This window comes from Phyllostomus discolor, chromosome 5 (assembly GCF_004126475.2).
Source record: "Phyllostomus discolor isolate MPI-MPIP mPhyDis1 chromosome 5, mPhyDis1.pri.v3, whole genome shotgun sequence".
Classification (NCBI taxonomy): domain Eukaryota; kingdom Metazoa; phylum Chordata; class Mammalia; order Chiroptera; family Phyllostomidae; genus Phyllostomus; species Phyllostomus discolor.
Genome location: NC_040907.2, coordinates 164,162,073 through 164,185,086, shown reverse-complemented (window position 1 = coordinate 164,185,086; position 23,014 = coordinate 164,162,073). Strand labels below are relative to the sequence as shown.

The window sequence follows — 23,014 nt, the reverse complement described above, 5'->3', positions numbered from 1 at the left end:
ATCCAGCGTGAGCACGACCACCGTGCACAAGCAACATGCACAGGCAGGCAGCTCATTCAGACCCCTGCATCCATCACTGGTGCACCCGTGCTCATGCCTCATCTTACAGCTATGGCCACGTAGGGAATCATCTCTGCCCAGATAACGAGAGCAAGGAAATACATATGTGGCAGCTTGATGTGTGGGAACAGTCAAAAACAGACGTCACTTAGAAGACAGCCTCGCTCAGCGTGGCTCAGGAAAAAGCCACGCTGCCAACTGTGCCTCAGTCACATTGTGGGGGAAGGGAAATGGCCCTAGAGCCAAGTGTGAAGGTAAGTGGGCGAGTACAGTAACCCAGAGTAGGAGATAACATCGTTTTTATTTACACATTTTTAGAGAGATGGGAAGGGAGGGAGAAAAAGAGGGAGCAAAACATCAATGTGTGGTTGCCTCTCCCATGCCCCCTACTGGGGACCTGGCCCGCAACTCAGGCATGTGCCCTAGACTGGGAATCAAAACGGTAACCCGTTGGTTCGATGCAGGCAGGCACTCAATCCACTGAGCCACACCAGCCAGGGCAGGAGATAACATATTGATCAGGGGCCTGGATACCTAAGGGTGAGGGTCTGCGTCATGCCACCAGGTGAGCCAGAGACCAGAAGAGGTCCGAGCTGATGGTAAGGGATGTTTAAAAAGAACAATGGAGGAAGCTGCCAGCCCTGGGGCCAGCTGCAGAGCCAGAGCAATGAGCCAGGTTTTCCCCGAGGAGAAGGGCCACTGCCATCCAAGAGGAGCTTTCAGCAAATATATTTGAAGAAGTGGACTGAGTGGCTCAAAGAATGAATTATATCGAACATGGAAATGTGCTGACTAAACCCACCTCCAGGGACTATCACCGACGTCACTCAGCTACCGGCCCCTGCAGACACTGCTTTAGCTCTGGAGAATCCCCTCACCCAAGGCCCTATGCTCCTGGGAGAGACCCTCCCACAAGGATGGTCCTGTTCATCCCGTGAATGACAGCTCTGACGAGCCCAGAGGCTGTTAGGTGGGCTTGACCTTGCCCTCTGCCCCATCCAGCCTCTTCCCCCCGCCCCTTCCCAAGACCCTCTCAGCACCCTGGACACCAAACACCGTCACCGGGTTTGCTTTCCAGAGAACCCGGGCTGTGACAGGGCTGTTCGTGGCCACCGTATAACCTGACCCGTACTGACTGATACAATACAATAAATGCAAATCTCCCTCCGCGGTTTCTTAAAATAGCTGGCAAATTGTTCTCACTCATAAAACTGTTTAGGATGAATAGAATTTCACTTTCAAGTTTATGAATAGCCAGCTGAGGTAAGCAATTTTTGCATCTACAGGCAGGGCGTTTCATGCTTGCTGGTATTTGCCCACCTGCCAGGAATTTCCAACAGAATGGGGACAGAAAGAGACAGGGGCAGTTGTTACAAACAGACTTTCCACTTATCCCTTCCAGCTTTTTCAATAACTACTAAACAGAAGGTTGGGCTAGATAAACTGTTGTTGAGTTTTCTCATTCTAGATCGGGATTCTCCCTAAGACTGGGATTGGTTTTCCTGTAAGCAGAATTTGTCAAAGGCCTTAAAGCTCGGTATCAAATTAATATCATTTGCTTACATGAAGTCTATTCCCATTCTTACATTGTGAAGCCTCGTACATTGTTAATCTGACTACAGTCAATAATTATGGGGTTTTATTTTTTTGCCAAGAAGACAATATATTTCCAGAGCACTTAAGACATTACCACTTCATGAAAAGTTTAAGGGTAGACAAATCACAGCGAATCCACACGGCTCCTGACGTCACGAAAGCCGACAGAAACGCCGTTCCTGGGAAGGCGTTCCAGGGAAGCTACACGCACGGGAATTGCGGACAAAGAAAAATACACACTCTGGGGTACAGATGTGCTTTTAAAAACTGTGCTACGAGGTACTAAATACTAATGTCCAGGCTGCACGCTCAGTACACATAAGGTAAAAAATGAGTTACTGTTTTCTCAAACCCAAAGTTCGGGAATCAGGAAACTGTGCTGTCGGGCTGCTGACCTAGTTCATGACCACATTAAGAACTTCTACTGGCATTCAGACACTGGTTTATCAATTACACACAAGTAGTACAGGTGGAAAATGCACATTCATTTGCCAATTTTCCTACAAACAGTCATGAAAAATGTATATTTTTCATGAAAATATATATTTGTAACGCTTTAAGGACACATTTTAAAAATTCTTTTAATTTTCCACCTCTCATAAGTCAGTCTTAGTTGTATACTTGAAAAACACTAAAAAGAACACAAAGGTTGTATGGACCAGACTCAAAAGTAGACGAATATAGAGAAAAACCTCCCTTTAACCATTTGAATACCTTTGTAACAGAAACCAAATTTCTGGGTGCTGTCTAAAAACTTTTTTCCACTAGCCCTTCAATGATGGTGTTTCACCAGGTTCTTCCCCCATGAGGTCAAAACTTTCCAAACATTCTAAAAGATACACACTTTTCTTAGTTACTGCATTCACCTCGACAGCTGCTCTCACAATACTGTCCCTGGCATTCATCCAGTGAATGTTTATTAGTTTCTACTCTCTGCCAGGCGAAGCAGGTACTACTATTTGATTCTCAATTAATTGAAATATTTTTATGGGTTTTTCAATAAGTAGTCTTTATGTAATTAATTATATTTATACATTTCTTGATAATGAATTGACTTCAATAAACAGTCTTTGTGATAAATTATATTTATATATTCCCTGATAATCAATCATACTTAAATTCCTAGAATAAAGTCTACTTGGTCATAGTTTATGATACTCTTAAAACATTGTGTCAAAACTCATTTTGACTGTAAGGTGTTTCAACTCATGAAACTCTCTCGCTTGTACATACTGACACCGCTAGTCAAATCGCCTTCTGAAACTTAACAGATATAAGAAACAACCTTACTGATTTCTTTTCTCCCCACTCATCCCAGAAAACTAATTTCTATGACAATATTCACTTTCCACAGCCAAAGAGTTTCAAAGCACAAGTCCATCTAGTCACATGAGATCAGCTCAGTAAGATACGCTTTCCCCATTGTATCTTCGGCCTCATCATCCACTAGAAAGTTATCTTTGCCAGAAAGATCATTTTCATCTGGAATCAGGTGCAATAACAATACCACTAACAATAACAAAAATCAATAGTTTTCAGATTTAAAATCTGACTTCAAGCTAGATTTACAAACTAGAACATTAAACAATATATCATGGTATCTATTAAAGTCGATCCAGTCTTACTCCCTAGCCAGGGCTCTAGTATCAAGTGCACTCAAGTCATTTCTTTTTTAACTGCAGATGCCTGGTGACTAATCTAAGAAAAATCAAATTACATAGTTTTTTTTTCTCCTACAACCTTCAAAAGGGATGCCAAAGCACGGCCATGTTTCAAAATCACCATCATGCCTCTCTGTATCCACCATGTATAATGATGGCAAGGTTATATCCCCAAAGATGAACGATACTGCTACTAAAATTTACTTGCAGTAAGGTTGAAATAGGGCATTTTTTAGCAATGAAAAAAACAGTATCGGCACAAACATTCCTATTTGTTTAAACACGATAGAACACGAGGCCAGCAGCGGGAGCATTCAGGTGCATGCCAGCTAGACACGCCATGAAAGACCTAGAGCACTGCACCAGCGAGGGAAATTAGCACGGCGGCCTTTTCCCTTTTCAGAACAGATCTATTTTGTGGTCGGTTCATTATGCAATGATTGTGTTTTATTTCCACGAAATATACTGCATAAGGAAGACAATTATTTTGCAGGGCATTTCCTGAAATATGAAAAATACTCTTCCAGGAAAATATTCCAACATTTGATGCTACAAAACAAAGAAGAATAGATACAGATTTTAGGGGGAAATTTTATTGGGAGCTGAGCAGAAATAATCAACTGAGATAAAATAAAAAAAAAATTTGTCCTAGGTTGAATTGTATGGTTATATTATGTTTCTGTTGTTAGTGCTAGCACAGAGCAAAAAAAAAAAAAAAAAAAAAAAAACCAAAAAAAAAAAACAAAAACAAAAAACCCAAAACCAAAAACCTGTTAAAACACAAAGCTATTTAAAATACGTTATCCTTCCTTCAATCTAAACATTTGCTTGAAAAGTGAAACTGATGTTTGCTTTTATCTTTCCACACAATTAAGAAACATCATTAAATGTAATGTGTCTGGCAATTTGTTGCCCAAATTAAGAACATATGTTGGACCCAACCCAACAGCGCGGCACCTTCGAGTGGAAAGGCTACGGCAAGACCTGGAAATTGCAGAAGCTACCTCCGCTGCTGACTGGCCCCAAAGCTTTAGGCAGGTTTCACCCTCTTCTGCTTCCTATTCTGGAATATAAGTTTATTAACAGCTCATTACAAGGTTGTTTGAGAGGCTACAGATATTGTATACAAAGCCCTAGCCCTTAGCATAGTACCCAGCTCTCAGAAGACAGTGAAGAGTAATTAGAACAAAGATAATCTGATATTTCACTCCCCCCACCTCTCTGAAACTAACACCTCTAATTTTTTTTTACCTCAGTAAGTTTTTTTTTGACACATAAACCCTAAAATATGATCATTGCGAACAATAGGCAAGAAATAAAAATAAATTCCCCATGTGAAAGCTATAAAAAGATCTCAATGCTAATTTCTTCATTAAAGTACAGAAAGCGGGTGCAAGGTTCTGGAAGAATCTTCTGCAAAAATGTGAAGTTCAAAATCTCTCCCTTTATAGATGTTTAACAGTAACAACAACAACAACAAAATTCTACACTTTCCCAGAGTATTTTTTTTCTCATAAGAAAAACAGACAAAACTTGCATCTACCTCCAGAGAAGGAAACCCACTACCTCATCACCATAGGCGAAACAACAGGTGGACGCCCCCATCTGGCAGTGAACGCTCACGCACCAGCCGCCTTCAGCGCTTCATTGGATCCATTTTTCTGGATCTCAGGCGCTGATTTACAAGCCTTCTAAGAGCCAAGACAATCCCATTTTCATCATGGATCATCGCTTCCAATTATTATTTCAAAAAGTAAGTATCGAATTATGTAGGACCCAATAATCCTAAAGACAGTGAATTCTTATGAATGATGAGTCACAGACAGACACTCATAGCTCAGAGTTAAGATGCATGCCTAGCTTTATTACTAGGAATTTTCTTCCCAACGAATTTCTAATAGTATGAAGATCAAAGTGCTTACTAACAGTTACAATTTTCTTTATATGCTATCACTTGAAATAATTTTCCTAAGTAGCTTATGTGCCTTTTTGGTATTCAAAAGCAAGAGTATACTTCTTACATCTATTCAGTGTGTTATTCTTTGGTCTCTTTTATTTTTTATTTATCAAAATGATTCCTAATAGCTTAAAATTGGTATATTACTTTATACCACCAATAAAAGGCACTCTAAAGTACTGCTAAATATATTTTAAATATCAGCCAGGTTTTATCTATATTATGATGTACAAAGAAAAATATTTTCACTATAATAGTCTATTGCATAGCTGAATTTAGTATTTCAATAAATATATTCATTTAATGTTCAGAAGTTGATAGGATTATAGGTAGCATAATTGAAATTAAATAAACTGTATCTATGCACTATGTTTTTGGTTCTGTAAAAGATTATTTAATCACTTCCATTCCTAGTTCTCAGTTTTCACTTTGTCCCAAATCTTATTTCTTTTGCTCCACTACCAATATATTCCTTTCTCTAATTCTATTAGCTTTCTATACCAAGTAAGTATACCTGGGGAGTTTAGTTTAAATGCATCTCTACTCATCCCCACTATATCTAATGTGCTTGTGTTACTACTTATAATTTACAAAATTTGATAGCCCTCTAGGTCTACCCATTATCAAAACTATTGGTAACAGTCAAACAAAACAGACTGATATTGCACCCACGCTGGGATAGCCTATACAAAAGCCTTCGAAAAGGACGGTCAAACCCAGATTTCTCAGCGCCCCTGTCTCTACCACAAAGTCACCCCAGTTCATCGCTGCTCCTGGACTTGTGCTACTACTATGCTGACTTTAGAGAGAATTCCATTCACAATCTGCCACTGCATTTCTCTCTCTAAACTGATACATACACATGCTGTCAAGTAATGTATGTGAGAATCTCCACATGAAAATTTTCTGATATTTCCTATTTTGTACAATCCTAACAGATACATACCTATGTCATATGCCAGGAAATCGGCAGAAAAACATTTTGCACCGTTACTCAAGGAAGTGTCATTATGGGTATTTCCTCCAAAAATAAGCATAGCTCCATTGATAAGAACAGCTGAATGAAGGTATCTGGCAAACCCACTTTCTTTCAAAATAGTCCTACAGGATAAAATTTAAAAATGTATTACAAAAGATAAAAAGACCTCCCTAATTTTATATATATATATATATATATATATTATATAAAGGATCTAACTTGCATATAGAATTCTCCTTGGAATTGTGAAATAACATGCTTAATTTTCAACATAAACATCCTCTAAACTTCAATATTTTTTAAAATATATATTGCCTCTAAACTTCATATTTTTAGAAAAATATTTTCAGATTCATAGTACCTTGAAGTGCTTTGAGGAAACACAATATTAAACATAATGGTTAATGATTTTATAATAATGTATACTTTGAATTTTGGTTTTATCTATAAAAGTAGGAAATAATTATTCTTAAAACTAGAGGATCGATATCATCAGTTTTATGTATCAAAATAAATAAAAAGCTAGGTATAATAAATTTACTTGGAACTATATTCAGTTAAAACTACATAACTCATATGGATCCCATAAAACACTTTTTAACTTTTTAAGTATAATAAAACATACAGAAAAATACACTAATCATAAGTCTGAAATTCAGTGAATTCTCACAGGATGAACACAACTATGTAAAACAGCATTCGGATGTAAAAATAAATACTCTGCCACTATTCTGGTTTCAATAGCAAAGATTTGTATTGCTGTCTTTGTACTTTACAAAACGGAACCACACAGTTTGTATTCATTTGTACATTCTGTTGCTCGAGAATGTTTGAGATGCATGCATATGTTGTATATAACTAAATAACACAATGCATTTTTGAGAAACATGAAAAATAATATAAATATTCTTTTAATTAATTAAAGTGTATCTGAAAGAAAATGCTACCAATATATTCTCACAAATATATTTCACCTGAATAAAGAGATACATGATAAAGGTGCATGACAATGTGAATCAATATTTTGTAAATATTCTAAATAAATCCCTGGTACAAACAAAGAATCAGAATATAAACACAGTATGTATAAAGTTAGTAAGGTATATATGGTATCTCAAACACCATGGATTAGAATACCAATTAATGCTTCGAGAATATGGAGCTGACCTCCAGAATGGTAATATGAGGAGTTCAACAAATTTCTCCCCAGAGAAAGAGCTATAACTGGTAAAAATTATTTTTTAAAAAATAATGATTTACAGTCTAAATATCTTTTACTAAGAGCAACTATAAGCATTTTCTCAAGAGTATCTGCTAAACTTTAGTAAGAACAGCAGCAGTCCGTGATCTCTAACCCATTACCTGCCCTCATCCTTCACCTTTTCCACCTCCCCCCACCATACACCCAGTTCGGCAACACAGAAGTCACCCCAAGTAAGCATGCAAAGCCAAGAACAAGAGCTCCATCCTTCAGCTCCTCGTCCAGGCCACGGAAGTCTAACCAGGAGCAGGAGACTGCCAAGACTTGTCACGCCCCCAGCTCCGGTTGGCAGAAGTTCTACTCAAGGAGAAAGCATGAGAAGTGTTAGAGCTCACCCTCTAACTCATGGGGTGGAAGCCAAATGCCAGGATCGGCTCAGAAGGCTAAGAGCACCAGGGCCGAATAGGCTTCACCTCACCTAACTTATTGGGCAGAGGTCCCTGGCCAAAAGAGGCAAGTCGCAAAGAACAAAGGCCACCAGCCCCACCCAGTACCATGCACATACAGCAGTGGTGTCGCTCCAAGAGGAGCGGGCTGCTAATTCTACCTACGACTCCAAATACAGAGGTTTCCTCTGTAGCAAGAGGTAGGCTAAGAAAGAAGAGTTCTAAAGCTCTTCCAAGAAAACTGCCTTTCTATGGAACAGAGGGTGGGAGACCTCAAGCCTTAAGAGAACTCTCAAAAACGATGGAGCTTTTGGTTGTAGGCAATTATGAGATGGCTGGTAGCTCCATGAGAACAAAAGCTCCAACAACGACCAGGTAAAAGTTTACCAGAAAGAGCCTGGAAAAAGTAACGACTAAAAGCTGGAAAGGGGTTAGAAACTCAAAGACTGTCCTCAAAGACTTAGCCCGGAAAAAGGACTGAAATTGAATCCAATCTGACTGTGGAGCCACCTATGCCCCAAAGCATTGTGGAAAATAATAGAGCAATCGGTCAGCAAGTAGTGGAGGCCTGGTCATTGTGAAACAAACACAGGCAGATAGCCTAACAGAGAGGTCAGAGGAAGAAGTCCCAAGAGCCCTGCTAAAACCACAGCCCTCCCAGGGCAATTGTGTGCATCCCCAGACCGCCTCCTCTGAGGGGCAGCACTAGAGGATGCACTTGGAGGAGGAAAGAGACTTCGCTAAAAGAGTTCTGCTATGTTACTAAACAAACAAAATTACAGCGGTCCCAGAGAGCAGGGAAATCAGGATCTCCATTAAATGATGACGTGCAACATAGTAGGAAAGTGTGGCCCTTGCGCAGGAAAAGAGAGAGAGAGACAACAGAACTGCCTTTGAGAGGGCTCAGGTGTCAGATGAGCAAGAGAGACTTCACAGTGGCTACTATCTATACATGTTAGAAAAATGTTACCAATAGATTCACAAACTTAAAGAAAATGTCTGCCCGGCAGGTTACTACAGCTGTTTAGTCTTCAATCAAATTTTCCAATCCAGAGTGCTGGCAAAGGCATTCATATCATTATAAATCAAAGTGTGACTGCATATTTCCTCTCCTTCCTTTTCTTCATACAGTTGAAAAGCAACTGTTTAAAGCAACAGGACATATATCATTGCATTACTGGGCTTATAACATATAGAAAGAAATGTAATAATACACCGGGGTGGGCAGAAGGGGGTTCACAGTTGTGGTGACCGTCTTTGCAGTTAATAAGGCTATTGAAATAGTCATAACCTGCATGTCTGTTTCCATACGAACTGTAACCCTACTTTTGCCTACTCCTGTATTTGACAGTAAGAACACAAAGGGGGGATGGAAGTAAAGCTCCACTATAGTAAGAAAATGATGGCAAATAGTAACTCAAATCAAGAGAAACAAATGAAAAAAAAAAGCACACAAAAATATTTAGTAGCAAGGTTGACATAACATACACATTTGTTCTCCTTTCTACTCTCGGTCTCTTTAAATGACTTAAAATTGTATAAACTAGTAAGCATAAAAATATACTGTTGAGTTTCAACATATATAGATGTTTTCTATGTATATATAATTATAACACCAGAGAGAAGGGAGAAGAGGAAATAGGCTATTATATAAGAGTCATGTTTCTCTATTTCACTAAAATCAAGTTAGTATAAATCTGAGGTACATTCTAAGTTAAGATATACATGTTAAGCTTTAGAACAACTGCTAAGGAAGTAACTAAAATAACTGTATTTTAAAATATTAAAAGACTTAAAATATACTAGAATATATTTACTAAAAGACTTCTGGACAACATGGAGACACAAGTAGATATGCTTTGCTTCCTTGCACAACCAAAAGAAAAACAACAACAAATTTAAAAACAAAAAAACAACAAGAACTGCCAGAATATGGACCTGAATATGGAAGTCTGACAACCAAGGAATTAAAAAAGAAACATTCACCCAGACTGGCAGGAAGGGCGGAGATGGCAGCTGGGGTGGAGAGGACACACGACAAGGTGGCAGCTAGAAGACCAGGCAGATGAGGCAGCAGCTGAACCGAGCAGTCCCACATTCACGTGTAGATAAGCCGGAAGAAACAACTGGGAAGCGAGACGGACCATGCAACCCAGGGTTCCAGCAAAGGAAATGAAGCCTCAAACCTATCACTGTTAAAACCTGTGGGGGTTGCAGCAGCAGGAGAAATTCACAGCCTCACAGTAGAGTTCGTTGGAGAGACCCACAGGATCCTAGAAGGTACCCAAACCCAGCCACCAGGGAATCAGCACCAGAAGGGCCCAATTTGCTTGTGGGTAGTGGAAGAAGTGACTGAAGGTGGAAAGAGGGGCAAGTAAGTGGCACTGTTCCCTGTCTGACCCCTCCCCTACAATAGCACCAGGATGCAGGGTGGGTTGCCCCACCTTAGCAAATACTTAAGGCTCCACCCCTTACAAAGTAACAGGCATGCCAAGACAAATACAACCCAAATGAAGGAACAGATCAAAACTCCAGAAAAAGAACTAAATGATGAGGAGATAGCCAACCAGCAGATGCGAGTTCAAAACACTGGTAATCAGGATGCTTACAGAAATGATTGAGTACAGACACAAAATAGAGGAAGAAGTAAAGGCTATGCAAAGTGAAATAAAGAAAAATATACAGGGAACCAACACTTAAGGGAAGGAAACTGGGACTCAAATCAACAATTTGGATGAGAAGGAATAAAGAAACATTCAAGCAGAACACAATGAAGAAACAAGAATTCAGGAAAATAAGGAAAGCCTTAGGAACCTCTGGGACAACTTATTATATTAAATGTTGAAGAGACTTATTTAAGAAAAAGAAGATCAAAACTATGAACAGTAAAATGACAACAAACTCGCAACTATCAACAACTGAACCTGAAAAAAAAGGCAAAAACAGACCAAGTGAACAACTAGAACAGGAACAGAATCATAAAAATGGAGATCACATGGAGGGTTATCAGTGGGGAGCGGGAGGGGTTGACTGAAGCTAAAGGTACAGGGAATGAGAAGCATATTTGGGAGGTACAAAGTAGACAGGGAGAGGTTAAGGATAGTCTAGGAAATAGAGAAGCCAAAGTATTTAAATGTAAGACCCATGGACATGAGCTAAGGGCAGCGGGTAATGCTGGTGGGAGGGAGGGTGCAGGGCAGAGGGTAATAAAGGGGAGGAAAAATAAGACAAATGTAATACCATAATCAATACAATTTTAAAAATTTACTTAAAACCAAAAAGCAATAAAAAGGAATAGAGTAACAAAAAGATATGAGATATTTTAAAAATAGTAAAGTAGCAGATAAATTTAACTATATCAAAAATAACATTAAATTAAAGATATTAAATATACTAAAAAGAATAAAGAAAATAATAAAGATTAGGACAGAAAATAACACACAATAGGCTAGAAAAACCAACCGAAAAAACTAATAAAGCCCAAAAGTTCTTTCTTTGAAAAGATCAAAATCTGACAAACTCTCGGCTGTAATAAACAAATTATTCAAATGAATTATTAATTATTAAATTCAAATTATTAACATAAAAAATGAAAGAAGAAACATGACTGTCATAGAGAAATATCACAGATTATAATGTAATAATAAACATAAGGTAAGTTTGTCATGGAATTTACGAACAACAGTACGACATGAACAGAGTCCTAAATACAAACTACCAAAACTGACACAGAAAGAAGTAGAAAATCTGATCAGACCTATAACAAGAAATCTAATTAGAAATTTTGAAACTTTCCTCAAAGGAAAGTGAGGGCCAGATGACTCCAGTGGTAAATTCTTCCAAGTATTTAAAGATGATTGGTATGAAGTCCTAACAAACTCCTCAAAAATATAAAATAGGATGGAACAGTACTCCCCAGAGAAAGAAGTCACGAGAAAAGAACACTATATACCAATACATTTTTAAATATATATGGACATAGAAATCTTCAACAAAATATTAAAAACTCAAAACCAGCAATATATAAAAGTATTATGTATCATGACCAAGTGGAATTTATCCCAGGTATGTATAGTTGGATCAATACCTAAGAATCAATTGATGCAATATGCCATATGAGTAAAATAAAGGAAAAACAAAATAATCATTTTGATAGATGCAGAAAAAACTTGACAAAATCCAGCACCCTTTCAGGGTAAGCAACACCCAACAAAACAGATACAAAAGGGAATGCCTTCAACCCGATAAAGGCTGCATGTGCCCCACCCCAAAAGGTGTGCCCTGTGCAAATCCCCGAAACAACCAAGGATTAATATTTTACAAGTGTACACAAACAACTAATATGGCAGAATGGGCAGAAGATTTAAGCAGAATTTCAAAGAAGAAAGAAGTATGAACAATAAACATGAAGACATTCCACTTCATTAGTAATCAGAAACATGCAAATTAAAACCAAAATAGAACACGATTTCACACCCATCATATTGACAAAAATACCTTTAAAAACATCAAACAGCAACAGATTTTGGCGAATTTGTAGAGGAATGGAAACTCCCACTCATCACTGGTAGAAGTGTAAATTACAGTAATAATGACATTGGAGTACAGTTGGGTAAAATCGAGCAGGACCATCCCTGTGACCAAACTTTGGCTAAGTAAATAGCTTAGAGAACTTGTATATGAAACAACAGGAGACTGACTAAGAACACTTACACTAGAATTGTTCATAATAGCAAAAATGGAAACATAGATCCTTTAAAAAGAATCTACTGTCTGTTCGTTCCCACAGTAAAGGTCTGTCACACAGGACAATTCTGCCCCCAATCCTGTCATACTTCCCTAACCCACTCACCCTCCCTCCCTCCTAAACTATCATTCCGTACTTGACCTCGTCAGACCTCAGTCTTCAAATAAATATCACCCATTCTCACTCTCCACTGACAATTTCACTGAGAATTTCTTTTAAATCATGATTTTCACAAGCTCTCCCTCATCAACCCATTTCGCTGCAACTGCATGCATTTAACCTGCCTTCTCCCCTAATTCTGTGAATGGGTCTACACTCCTACGGGGCTGGAGGCTATCCTTTGCATTCACACGATCCCACTGCTACCTTTAAGCATGACCTGCCAGCAAATTCTTCCCTCTCCTGCATCATTCTTAACATTTCATCTTTCCTACCAGCCAGCAAGTTTCATTACTTCTCCAAACTTAAAAAACGAAAAGGAACTCTCTTGTCCTCAGCTCCCTGACCCTCCATTACCCTACTTCTCTCCTTCCCTTATCACTAAGCTGCCCAGAAAATGTCTGTACTTTGCTCCAGTTCCGCTTCTCCCAGCCTGGGTAGGCTCCATGGCAAACCGAATTTCCCTCTGCCATTCCACTGGCGCTTCCCCTGTCAAGTTCTGCAAGAAACTCCAGTTTGCCAGACACCACGGTCATTTCTCAATGCTCATCCCACTCTGCCTATCCACAGATTCTGACACACTGTCTCTCTCCTTTGAAACCCGCTCCTGGCTTCTGGGACACCACACTTACCTAGTTTTCATGCCAACGCATTAATCACTTATTCTCAGTCTTTTTCTGATTGTTTATCCTTCTCTCCAAGCAGAAACGTAGTATCCAGATTCCCTGATTCCTATATCCAGCCACCTCATTTACCTATCCACTAGGATGTGTAATATGTATCTCAAATTAAATATATCTAAAACTGAGCTTCTAAATCTTCCTTCACACCAGACCTACTCCTCTCACAAAATCCATCATCTCAATGAATGCCAGCTCCACGCATTCAGGTCTTCAAAAGCCTGATTCGACTTCCACTCATCCCCTCAGTCTAGCCAATCTGATAGATTCCAAGGCCCTGCCTTGGAAATATATTCAGAATCCAACCAATTCTCCTCAATTGCACATTGTCTGCCCGATCTCAGACACTATCACCTGTTTCTTAGATTATTGCATAGTCCCCTAAACAGTCCCCTTCCTTCTGCTCTTGTATCATAACCACAACACAGCAGCCACAGTGATCCTGTGCACACCCAAGTCAGAGCATTTTACACCTCTGTTCCAAACCCTCCACGGGCTTCCCATATCAGAATGAAAATCAAAATCTCCATCAGTAAATGAGTGGATCAAAAACTATGGCACATTTACACAATGGAATACTATGCAGCAGAAAGAAAGGAGGAGCTCCTACCCTTCAAAACAGCACGGATGGAGCTGGAGAGCATTATATTAAGTGAAATAAGCCAGGGGGTGAAAGACAAACACCATATGATCTCACCTGTAAGTGGAACCTAATCAACAAAACAAACAAGGAAGCAAAATATAACCAGAGACATTGAAATAAAGAACACACTGAGGATAGGGAGAGGGATTATGGGGAGTAGGGGAAGGGTCATCAAAGAATATATATAAAGGACACGTGTACAAAGCCAAAGGGGGTAGGATCAAGGGTGGGAGGTGGGGATAGGTGGAGTGGCGGGGAGAAGTGGGGGAAAAAAATGGAGATAACTGTACTTGACAACAATTCAAAAACTAAGAGAGAAAACAAAAAACAAGAAACAAAAACAAAAAGAGAATAAAAGTCAAAATCTTTATAAAGACCTCTGTGACTCTGTATGACAGATTACCCATTACCACCCTAAGGTCTTTTTTTCCCACTTCGTCCAACCCACTCTGAGGCCCTCTAAACCCAGCCACACCGGGCCCCTCGGGTTATTCCCAATGACAAGCATGTCCCCATCTGGAGGCTTTCCCCAGCTTTGCCTCTGCCAGAACACCTGTCCCCGGCTACTGACGCGGCTCGCTCCCCAATCCCCTTCAAATCTTCACTCAGATGTGTTGTCGGTGACATTTTCACAGATCACCCCATTTGCATGTAACAACCTAAAACTCCCTATCCTCTTTTCTCCAGGCTTTCTTTTTTCTCCATAGCACTTATTAGCATCTTAAACACATTTGACGTATTTCCATTGTCATTGTCTGTCTCTCCTTATTAGAATCTATCTCCAAAACATAAAGTTGATATTTAAAAAAAATCTCTAAGGAAAGCATGCAATGTGAAACAACACCTGCAAAAGTCAAAAACTGACAGACTGAATAGTTTGTTTGCAAATACACAGAGAAGGGTAAAAAGCCTGCAATGAAAAGCAATGAAGCAATCTGCACAATATTAATACGGTTACCTCTTTGGGGGGTAATGAAGGGAGAGCCAACAGGGAGGCCCATGAGGGCTTCCTGGGGTACTGTACTGTTCTCTTTCTTAGCTCAGGTAGACAGGATGTGTACTTCATTATTGTTCTGAAACTACACATGCACACTTCCATACAGTCTTTTGTCCATAGGCAAAATGTCCCAGGTTTATAAAAAGCACTATGAGAAAGATAAGTACTATACAGCTCAAAATTACCTTAAAAGGTAACGCTATAGAAATAAATACTTCTTTAAATGATCAATGGGTGATTTTTGGCATTCCTAAATTCCAAATCTCATAACCCATGCTGTTTATGAAGATAATAATTTTTTCCTATATAAATATTTAATAAATCCACTGCTGCGCTAATTCTTTATTGTATGTATTTCTATTGTTTTCCGCATATACATGTACCATAAAATTTTAAGTTATCTGTCTTCTTTACTGAGAAAGTCTCAGGATTATTCCCAACGCAGTGTTTGATACAGAGTAAACAACTTTTTGTTGAAAAGATTTCATACACTTGTTCTGCAGAGAAATAAGCAAGGATGAACACCCATACACAGTATGTTCTTCGGTATTTACTAAAATTTAAGCTAATTGGAAACATCTATAAAATTGTCCTATTGCACTTTCCAAAATCTCTGACAGCTAAGGTTTTAGAGAAATCACAAAAAATCAATAAAGTAATAAAATAGCTTTTGAATAATCTAATGTAAAAACCTCCCACTATATCAAATTTAAGAAGCTAGAAAAATAATTTCATGTAATTATATGTAGCAGCATGATGAAAACATAGTCTATGTGATTTTGAATATTTTTTAACATACAAAATTAAATAGGACCATAGAAGCATTATCATTACACTGACTACTCATCTTTTTAATGTATCTCATAGTTGGGAATACAGCCCCTGGCTCATACATGTGTTAATTTTGGACATGTCCAAAATTAATGTCCAAAATTAACACATGTATAATCACAGCCATTAACTTATAAATAATAATTTTTAATGTGTTCTTTATGTGTTAACATTTACTCTGCTCTTTCACAGGTTAAAGGAACACAGCATAGAGGAAAGGATCTCAGCAACAGACAAAAAATCTGAGGTCTCCACTGTCAGGAAGGCCTTGATGTCGAAGAACAATGAATGAAGGTGTAGGGACCTCCCGTAAGCTTTCAAACATGCGCAAAAAGAATGTTATGAGATACCTCATTTAACGAGGCTAAGAAATTAGACCGCAATGCCCTGCTACCCACGATGACCAGAGCAGAGTTAAAGTTGCTTAGCAAAGGATGATACCAATTAATAAACCTTCCTAAGCATATGAAAGGACACCCTATAAATAGAGGAAGTTTGTTCTCTCTTACTCTCTAAATATAAAGAAACTAGATTCAACTACTCCTGAAGTAGTGAGGAGGCGGCAATGGCTTTGGGTGTATCTGAACTTTTATGTCTCAATCACGGTCAACAATGGCCAGGAAATGAAATTTGGCAACTATATACTAAAAATTGACCCTCTTTGTTATTCAAAGTATCATAAACTACCAGCATGTATCATTAAACCTGATAAATCAAACACAGATTTCTATTTGTAAATATACTTTTATGAAATGTAACATATTTACCAAAAAGCATACAAATTTTAAGAGTATAATTCAATGAAACCTCACAAAGTGAACGGATATGTGTAATCACTGCAGAAACTTCCCTGTTGCCCATCTCAATCACTACCTAACTCTTCCTAGCCTAAGCCAATTCCCTTCATCGTTTCAACAACCATACACTAGGTCTTCCTGGTGCTAACCTCCATAAAAATGGAATCATACACTATATCCAATTTTTTGTCTGGCTTCCTTTGGTCAACATTATTTTGGAAGATACAACTGCATGGATACCTGCAGAGACAATGCTTTTTCTTTTTCTTTTTTTTTAAGATTTTATTTTATTTTTAGAGAGAGGGAAAGGGAGGGAGAGAGGGAGAGAAATATCAATGTGTGGTTGCCTCTCATGTGCCCTCTACTGGGGACATGGCCCACAACCCAGGCATGCGCCCTGACTGGTAATCGAACCAGCAACCCTTCAAATTGCAGGCCGGCGCTCAATCCACTGAGCCACACCAGCCAGGGCCAGTTCTTTCACGTTCTTTCATTTTCATTATTGCACGGCATTCCATTGTTCAGAATACAATTAATTTACCCAATGGAACTGATGATGGGTATCTGATTTGGTTCAGTTACCAATATTACAAATAACACTGTGATAAGTGTTCTTTCATATGACTGTAGTACACACATATACACATCATTTGTTGATTACATAACTAGAATACCTACTACATAGGATACATACATCACATATGTGTGTGACAGTGTTCAAATTTAACAGACACTGTCAAAAGGTTTTTCAGAGTGTGCTTCTACCATCTATACACACTCGGATTAGCAGTCTTGTAAATTTCAGCCATTTAATGGATGTGTAATGGTACCTCAGTGTTGTCCTCATTTAAATTGCTCTCATGACTAATGAGGTTGAATACCTTTTTAAATGTATTCTGGCCTTTTGGATATTCTTTGGTGTGATGTCTCTATTCAAGTCTCTTGCCCATTTTCTAGAGTAATCTGGCATTTTTCTGATTGATTTGATTGAATAGAGCACTTTTCTATATTTTTGGAATAGAGTTTTTTGTTGGCTTTATATGTTGCAAAAATCACCCACAATGCAGCTTGCCTTTCACCTTCTTGATATTTTTAGATATACATAGCTGTTTATCATTGTTCATAGTAGTCTTTCATTATCTTTCTTCATAGTAGTATTTAAATCCTATTTTTAAAGTCTTTCTTTACCAATGGATGTGAAGATATTTGTCCCCGTTACCTTCCATAATATTTATTTTTTTACTTTCCCTATTTAGATCTCTAGTTGATCTGAAATTAGTTTTCGTGTATGGTGTGAAGTAGGACCCAAACTTCGTCTCACTGTACATCCAGCTGGCCCAGAATACTTCACTGGGAGAGAAACAGCTCCGCAGAGCCAGCTCCGTCATAAACGGAGTGCTCGTGACTGTGTAGGTCCAAGTATAAGACTGTGGAAGTCCTATTTGCTGCTTTGGTCTGTCTCCCTGTCTTTGCAACCAGCTTACTACTGGAGCTTTAAAGTCATGAGACCTGGTACGGAAATCTTCCAGCTTTGTTCTTCTATTGGTTCATGTTAGCAAAGGTTACTCCTTTGCATTTTCATATACATTTTAGAATAGGCATGTCAATTTATTACTGCAAATGTGTTAGGGGTTACATTGAATCTATAGCCCAGTTTAGGCAGAACAGACACCTCCACAACACTGAGTCATTCAATCCATCATCATAAAGTATTCTCCACTTGTTTAGATCTTTGATTTCTTAAAAAAGGTTTTATCGTTTTCTGGGTAAAAACCCTGAATACATGTCATTGCATTTACTCCTTAAGTTGTTGATGTTCTGATGGGGACATAAATTGTATTGCTTTTAAATTATCATTTTGTACCTGTTGCTGGTATACAGAATTATATTTGATTTTTATATTGACATTATATCTAGCAACCTACTGTTCATATATCTAGCAACCTACTGTCCATATATCTTTTATATTTTCCTATTTTATTTTACTTTAATTGCTTTATGGCGCTGGCTAGAAATTCCAATACTATGTTGAATACAAATAGTAACAGTGGGCACACTTATTCCTAAATTTAAAAAGGGGAACTTTTTCAATATTACACTACAATCTTTGCAGTAAAATGTTTCTGTTTGTAGCTTTTACCACATGAATACTTTGCTCCTCTTATTATTTAACTAGAGTTTTGATCACGAATAAATGTTAACTTTTATCTAAACTTTGCATCTTTTGAGAAGATCTTTTGGCTTTATTTCTTTATTCTCTTTATGTGTTAGTTAACATAATTTTATAAAATTTTAATTAACATTATATTCATAGAATGAACCAAAATGATTTATTATCCTTTTTATATACTGCTGGATTCACTGGGGGTTTTCTTTGTATCTATGTTAATGAAAAAGATAACAGTATAGTTTTCCTTACTTATAAAATGTCTTTCATATTTTTGCATCAAGGTTATGCTAGCCCCATAAATTTCAAGATAATTTTTTTCTGTCCTCTAAAATTTTATGAAGGATTGGTGTTCTTTATTTTTAAGTATTTACTTCTTAAATGTTAAAGAAAATTCACCAGTAAAGTGATCTGGGCTTGGGGAGTTTGGTTTGTTTTATCTTATTTTTTAGGTTTGGTTTTTAGGGGGCAAGGGTTTCAATGACAGATTCTAGTTCTGTGATACAAGATTATTCAAGTTTTCTGTCTCTTCATGTATCGATTGTGATGTTTTGTTTTTCTAGAAATTTGACATGGTTCATCTGATCTGTTAGACTTACTGTCATACAGCCGCTTATCATATGCTTTTTTTATCTTTTGATGTCTGCGGGGTCTTAAGTGACATCCTTTTTCACCCCAGCATGTGTCATTTGAGTGAGATCTTTGTATCTAAGTCCGAGTAGGGGTTTATCTATTTATTACTCTCTACAAACAACCAACTTTGTTAATTTTTTGTTTCTATATTAATCATCTCTATCACATTTTCTATTTTGTTAATTTGTGCTCTTATCTCATATTCCTTTTCTTTTGCTTTATTTGCTTCATCATTTCTTTGAAATTAATCTGCCTTTCTTTTTCTAACTTCCTAAGGTTATATTTAGACAACTGATTTTCAGGCTTTTATAAACCTTTTCAAATAAATGCATTTAAAAGTATAAATGTCCCTGTTGGTGGCATCATACACATTTTGATGTGCCATCATTCAGTATAAGATATATTCTAATTTTAGTATAACTTCTTTGACCAAGTAGTTTTAAGTTGTCTATTAATTCCAGGCACATAAAATTTCTTCTAGTTACATTTTTGTTCAATTCACTGTGGTCCCTTACTTTGTATGATTTCACATGATTTTAATACTGTTAAATTTCTTGAGACTTGTATTAAACCCCAGCATATGGTAAATATTAGATAATGATCCGTGTATTTGAAAACAATGCACACGTGGCAATCATAAAATAATATGCTCTCAAACACCAAAGAACACAAGATTATTAATTGTGCTATTCAAATCTTTTATTATGTTTTTTACTGATTTTTCTTTTTCTCCTTATACTAGATTACCAAGACAACTGGATTTAAAATATCCCACTATGAGTTCTCCCTTTCACTCTATCAGTTTTTGCCTTATTTAACACAGTGTCGTGAATGACATGTAAATACAGAACTGTTCCATCTTCCAGCTTGGTGCCCGTCTTAAATTCTTCTTTGCCTGACAGTATGGCTATACCAACTTTCTTTCATTTTGTGATTGCATACTATATTTTTCTACCATCCTTTTACTTTCAACTCCTCTAAATACTTTTATAATGTTTGTATCTTTTCCAAGCAGCATGTGGCTAGGTTTTGTTTTTATACCCAATCAAAACCATTAGGTTTGGGCTGGAATGATTTAGTCTCTTACATTTAGTGTAATTGCAATATCGATCGCCTTACATTTGGTGGAATTACTGACACATCTGGAGTTACATATGCAACCTTACGACATCCTTGATCCTCGTCCAAACTTTACTTTGTCCCCTTCCCATCGCTCTCTTGTCTTCTGAAAAAGCCATGAAGTACTACTCTCATTTTCCCCCATTACCTTGTTAGATACACGCTACTTTACTTCTATTTTTGTTATTACCTAAAGATTACAATTTAAATTTTTCATTGTTATCTACTATACATTAGTTCTTTTGTCAATTCTCACATAAGGACCCTCGGCATTTTTTAATACCCTTTAACCTCCTTCCTGATTTATCAGCTTTATTGTCATGCATTTAAATTTATATTTAAGCCTCTATTACTATCATAATTTCATATAATCATGTATATGCTAAGTGATTTTTCTGAGTGATAACAAATAATCACTTAGATCCACCCCTTTAATGTCGGTAGTCCTTCCAGTACTTAGGGTCATTTTCCTTCTACTTCATTAGCATTTCCTTTATTTATTTCCTTTATTGCAGGTCTGCTCTTGTCAAATTCTCTCAATTCTCACTCTTATAAAGTGTCCTTATTTTGTTTTTATTTTTTAAGGATACTATAATTTTTTATTTATAGTCTTCTAATAAAGGGGGAAGCCTTAACTTGTTCAGCAGTATGCACAACAGACTTTACATTTCCACGGAACGGAATCACACACGGACTGAGACTACGGAGCATACACTAGAAATCAGCAAATGGTGGGGAAAGAGTAGGAAAAAGACAAAGAAATGAGGCCTTAACACACAAAACGTTTCACTGGGTCTGCTGACCGCAGCCGGAACCAGGGCCGATGACACAGCGGGGGCAGGTCCCAGACCAGTAGAAGGAGAGCAGGGGTGAGGGTAGGAAGGGGTACACTGTGGGTGAATGGCTCCTGGTACTTACATATAAAACCAGTTGGATCTATTTCTTAGAAGTAAACATGGAAGGACTTCATCATCACTTTACGAATCTGTCACTTTGCAATACCGACATCATCAGAAACACAGACAATTCACTCAGATTCAAATTTCAGTAGCAGGAAATAAGTATCAACACATCATCACTGGCCCTCAATAAAAACCTCTACCCTACCCAGTCCCTGCTGCTTGTCTCACCCCTGGCAACCTCTGACAGCTCCCACTTCCCTGGGGACAAGCCCCTCACGAACCACATGAATGTGACACAGCCCTCCCTAAGGCTGGCAGGAGTGAAACAGGCCAAAGACTCTGCCGAAAATGTCCCCACTTCCTTTCATACCAGAAACTTCTTCAGGGATTTGGGTCTTTCAACAGGAGCAATAAATAGCTTTTGGGGGTGGGGGAGAATCATTCTGAAGACTCCTTAAAACAGTCATCTCCTTCAAGTAGAGCAGTCCACAGACTCACAAAGTGGCAAGTGCAGCTGGGGTGTGGAGAGGCCTGGGAGGGGCGGGGGCCCTCTGGGCCTGTGCCCTGCAGGGCTGGAGGAGCTGCTGGGCGGTCAGGACACCATGTGCTCAGAAGTCTGGCCGGCCGTCTGTCCTCCACAGGAAAGGCTGCCAAGCTGGGGTGTTCTGGTTTAAAAATTCCTGGTGGGGACAGGGAATGCTTGGAGGGAAATATTTTTTAATAGTAGAAATGGAGAAGGAAAATGACAGCTATTGGCCAAGAGCACCTGTGTAAAAATAAAATTCAAAAAAGAGAGAGAAGGAAAAAATAGTCTCTTAGACGGTTCTGAGCGTTCTAAGGATGGACTGAAAGAGGATGAGGTGATGGAGGAGGCAGTTTCATTGCCGGCTTGTCCCTCGGAGCTTGGCTGGCCTCCATCCGGAGTTTCCTCGGGCTCCCACTCTGCGCTGGAGTCTGAGCTCCCAACTGAGGCAGATGCGGTGCTGCCCTTGGCTTTGGTGAAGAGGCTGTTGTCTGAGGAGGGCTAGCTGGTCTGCCACCCGGCACCAGACCCTGGCTTCTCTAGCGCACGGACTTGCTGTTCCAGAAGAGCATTCAGGCCCCTTGAGGTCATCAGTCATCGGTATCTGGCCAGTGTGTGTGGTTTTTCTCATTACTGGACATACACTGTGGCTTTGTCTAGGATCTGGGCCCAGGCTGCCTTTGCTCCTTGGCGTGATGGGATCAGTCCTGCAAACTGTGAAAGCTGGCTTTGATGTGGTCCCTACATTTTTGTCCCATCTCATTAGGATGAGCCCATGAGTCAGCTGCAGACTGAAACCTCGGTTGCCCTTCGTTGCTCTACACCTTGCCTTCATCCCGATCTCTCCTTTCCTTCGGCCCTGGGAGCCGCTTCTGCAGCAGCGGTAGGGGAGGGGAAGGGTGGAGGGCAGGGAGAA

At 38.6% G+C, this 23,014-nt stretch overlaps 1 protein-coding gene across 4 annotated transcripts in view; it reads right to left on the bottom strand.

The window, feature by feature from the left end:
- ATRNL1 (attractin like 1) overlaps positions 1–23,014 on the bottom strand; it is a 512,339-nt gene that overhangs the window by 417,113 nt on the left and 72,212 nt on the right. For all 4 annotated transcript variants that reach the window (XM_036027363.1, XM_028513523.2, XM_036027364.1 and 1 more), the window contains exon 10: positions 6,221–6,375. In XM_036027363.1, the coding sequence (XP_035883256.1) occupies positions 6,221–6,375 (155 nt within the window). The remainder of the gene's footprint in view (positions 1–6,220; positions 6,376–23,014) is intronic.